This window comes from Morchella importuna, assembly GCF_003444635.1.
Source record: "Morchella importuna strain M04M26 chromosome Unknown Morimp01GS033, whole genome shotgun sequence".
In the NCBI taxonomy this organism is placed as follows: domain Eukaryota; kingdom Fungi; phylum Ascomycota; class Pezizomycetes; order Pezizales; family Morchellaceae; genus Morchella; species Morchella importuna.
In genome coordinates, this window is record NW_025763430.1 from 220,341 (window position 1) to 224,456 (window position 4,116).

The window sequence follows — 4,116 nt, forward strand, 5'->3', positions numbered from 1 at the left end:
AGACCACAAAACGATATATGTAACAACTGAGGTAACTTAAAAACAATACCTGCGGATACTGGAACCCAAAGGAAAATTGGTGAATATATTCTCTGATGAATGCCATCAAGTCGTTAGCAATAATTAATTTTGTTTGGCATATAATAGTGTAGATGGTTTAAGAGACCCCAGGTTTCTTGAAAATATATTCCTTCGTTCGCATCGACGAGAAACGCTATTGGGGCTGTTTAACTTGTTCCAGCGACTTTTATCTCTAGTACACCTAACCCACACTCCGCGAACCTCTTTAGGCTCGAAGTCACAGTTTGTGACCTCTTTTTCAACAGATCTTTCCACTCCTAGAGGGTATCCACTCCCTGTAGCAGTTAGTATTTTGAATATCAACTCGGCTTTTTCTTGCGAAAACCGGGCACGAACGAAGGGATGACAACAACACTACCAACATATATGGAGGAAGAGTCGAAATCATAGCCAGTATCGAAGGTGCCAAAATAATGAGAAACAATACAAATCGCGAGAACATCAGGTATCAAGTACAGAATATTACCGAGCTTAAGCCTGCCGTGAAAGAGCCATTATCATCCTGTCGAATAGGTAGAGACAATCTCTCTAGCACTGAAATACTCCAAGTATTATAGTCAATAGACTTTTCTTCTATGGGGATACATGTATATTCGTCTATGACCTTCCAGTGTTTCTATACTCATGACAATAGGAGGTTAGAGTCTATTCATAAAATCTAATACCTTATAATCCGGGGATCCGGAGAAGAGAAAATAACCATCACAGTCCGTTTTTCATATGTTTTAGTTGGTCTCCTTTCTTTGTGGTGGCAGCCACGGGTGAGGAAAGGAGAATGTAGGGGAAGCGACGGTAAAGTGGGGGAAAATCAGGATGACTAGTGGTTGAGGACACTTGTCCAGCGCCGGTAGACACACCTGATAGGGATTTTTCCATCTATACTTAGCTACAATCAATTCCAGGGCGAGCCGCAAAGCTCGCATTCCTGTTAACAAACAAATTGATTTCAAAGTTGAAGACGAAAGAACTCAATGAGAAAGCATTGAAAATAAGATTGGGACAACTAAAAGAAAGTCTCAGGTGAGGCACAATCGAAAATAAAGAACCATTTCCAATTAGAAACTCGGACCATGACAACTAGAGACATTGATGGTCGTATCACAAAGCCTTAATCGATGCTTCGGTAAGTCTGACACGTATGTACTGTTAGTAAGTGCAACATAAACCCTAAAGTACAAGACGAGATATGGTTGTTCTCTAGCCCCTTCACTTTTGATCTCTCACAACTGCAAGTTCGCTAAATATAGAGTGTCTAAGCAGATGTTCTGCTGCTCGGAAACGATATCAAAGTCATATACTTGATAGCTGAATGCAGATTCGTGAGTGGATGGGTTGGGCTAAGCTATAAGCGGTATGTAGGAGCCGAGTGAGCCCTGGTGAACGAATTTTGTTCTGTAAGCATGGTGACTGTAATCGAGTGATAGTTCGTGCCGGATCCCGAGGCCCAAGAAAATCGGTCTACATGTATTTTCATGTGCCAGCTGTTCCTGCGCTTTCTTAATCTTTGAATATGGTCGTTCAGCAGTTTACTTGAAAACGAAACAGGAACCTTAATTATAAAGACCGAGGACTAGCGCCATATATACTATAGATGGAGTTTCGAGTCCGAGAAAAAATTTCTATGGACCCACCATAAAGTAACAGGAATAAATAGACCGCTTCCTCTCCCAAGAAAAAAATCTGTAAATCAAACAACATTCATTCGACCCCAACCCAACCCACACCAACTATCATTACACCGACAACCATTACACCAACCACAGCGTCCACAAACATCAAAGCACAAATCAACATGAGATTCCTTATCACCCTCGCAACAATAGTTACTGTTGTCTCAGCCTACTGCAACGACTTCCGCCTCCGCGTCGCCCATGACACCAACCAGGGCCTCCTTAGCGGGCAATACCTCACAAACCACACCATTGACTCCAACGCTACGATCAGCACCAAGTTCAGCACTACCATCACCGCCAAACTCGCGATGATCTCGTTGAATAGAACTGAACTTCTTATCCCTGGATATGACAGGATGTGTGTTATGCCAAACGGAAGAGTTGGGTTCAAGTGTGTTGGTGCGCAGGTGTGTATATCAATCTAACCTCTTCCTGTATATATAGAGAAACTGTAGTTGTTAATAATGAGTGTATTACAGGGAACTCCGACTGGGTGGAAATTCAAACAACACGAACTCGGGAAGATCTTGGTCCATGGAGGCGCGGAAGATGAGGGGTGGGTAGCGGCGCAGAGGCTCCCCGAGGGTGTGGTTAATGGCACAAAGCCGGCGTGGGAAGTTTATTGGGGTAAGGAGGGTGTCAGTGGGCCTGATATGGAGGTGCATAGCTTTAAGCTCGTCCAGGAGTGTGTTTGACGCATGACTCGGCGAGTTGGTAACGTGCGGGCCGCGGGGTACGGTTGGCGGATTTCTTTTGCTTATATTTTGTGCTTTGACGGTACTATAGCTATATACACTGGTGTATGAGTGTTTTTTGTTTATGAGGTGTCTATATAGTTATGATAATAACAACTTTCTTGATTATAAAGTTCAGCGAAGTGTTGCGCATAAAAATCAAAGGAGATAGCTATAGCTAGATCAATCAGTGGGTTGTATTTGAGCAATCACAGCAGTAGCTCAAATAGATCAGGTAATGGCTGGACCATTCAGAGGGTGCTTGTAGTAGCTGTGCTTTTGGTGCATCGCTCGAGCTACGTCGTGTCAGTTCCTAAACTAGCTTGGCAATATTTGGTTGGCGGCGGCCAGAAACCAAAACCCCCACAGAGTATTCTCTTTTTTTAGGGCTAGCTTGGCAGTGTTTGGTGGTATGTAGGAGCACTAGGGTCCCGTGAAATATACAAGGGTAAGATACTGGGAGTAAGAAACACGGTTATAAACCGGTTATAAACTCAGGCCCAGTTGAGAGGGAGTAAGATACTGTGGCAGGGTTAGGGTTATTCAAGCAATAACATAGGAAGAGGGCGAGAAACACAAGTCCGTTCCCACTGGCACATTTGCAGACAAGGGCATATACAACTTTCTAGTGGACTGTTGAAGAGACACCCTCATTTTTTGGCTTATGTCATCCGGAGTATCATGCAGTTATAAACACCAGTTTCCAACAGCTCGAGTATTTTGCCCTGTTTTAAACACGTTCTCGAGTATCTCACGGGACCCTGAGGAGCACGGCCCGGGTCGGGGTCGGAAATACAATTCTCCGCCCTCAATCGGCAACGTCAGCTTCTCTTCGCCACCTTTGCTCCCATGCTCACTACCGAATCCTCAAGTGCCTCCCGGATCCCATCAACCACTATCCCTCCGCCTTCACCACTAATGAGCTGGACTCACCACAAGACTCCAATTGACATTTCTCCTACAATTGTTAACGTAGGGGTCATTTGGTTCAGACTAATCAGAAATGCTTCACATTATCGACTGCCTGACCCCCAGGGGACAGCATGTACAGATTACACCCCACCCCTTCAGCCTCATTTCCCCGCTCATGTTGGCCGCATAGTTGAGGGAGCTTCAATTCTATCTTGTATCGGCGATGGCCAGTCCACTCGGTACTCGGGGATAACGTTTCTCTTGAGACGAGGGGAGTACCTTCAACCACCAGTAAATAATACCGGCTATCGGCAAAGAAGTCTCTTTTGGAGGTTTTGATGTGGAATATTGAACCGACTAGTATTACCTCCCACAGGCCTGTTTACCCCATAAGCTCTGAACACTTCGTCAGCATATACTCTATATTTATTCAAAGCTAGATCACTGCTCTGCGGCCTCGGCCGTTACACGACCGAGAATATTATGTCGTTTGATCAATGATCAGCGCACAACTTGGGCTATCTTTCCCCACAGATTATGGGACCCGTGGCGACGGGAAACGTCATCTCAAACAGTCAAGATGTTAAGACAGCTCTGCTTATCAACCACGAATCCATGGACCGGTGATTAGCGGGGCATTCCAGTATATTTCCCTTCCTAGGCAAAAGGTCCGCTCATGCAATTTTTCCTCGAATTGTAGATCAGACCACTGAACG

General features: G+C 44.8%; 1 protein-coding gene across 1 annotated transcript; it reads left to right on the top strand.

Moving 5' to 3' along the window:
- Positions 1–1,873: 1,873 nt before the first annotated feature.
- On the top strand, positions 1,874–2,449 carry LAJ45_08995 (uncharacterized protein; the record flags this gene model as incomplete). Its single annotated transcript, XM_046118543.1, has 2 exons — positions 1,874–2,161; positions 2,234–2,449. 2 exons carry the CDS (start codon positions 1,874–1,876, stop codon positions 2,447–2,449), a joined length of 504 nt encoding a protein of 167 aa, XP_045968220.1.
- Positions 2,450–4,116: the final 1,667 nt, after the last annotated feature.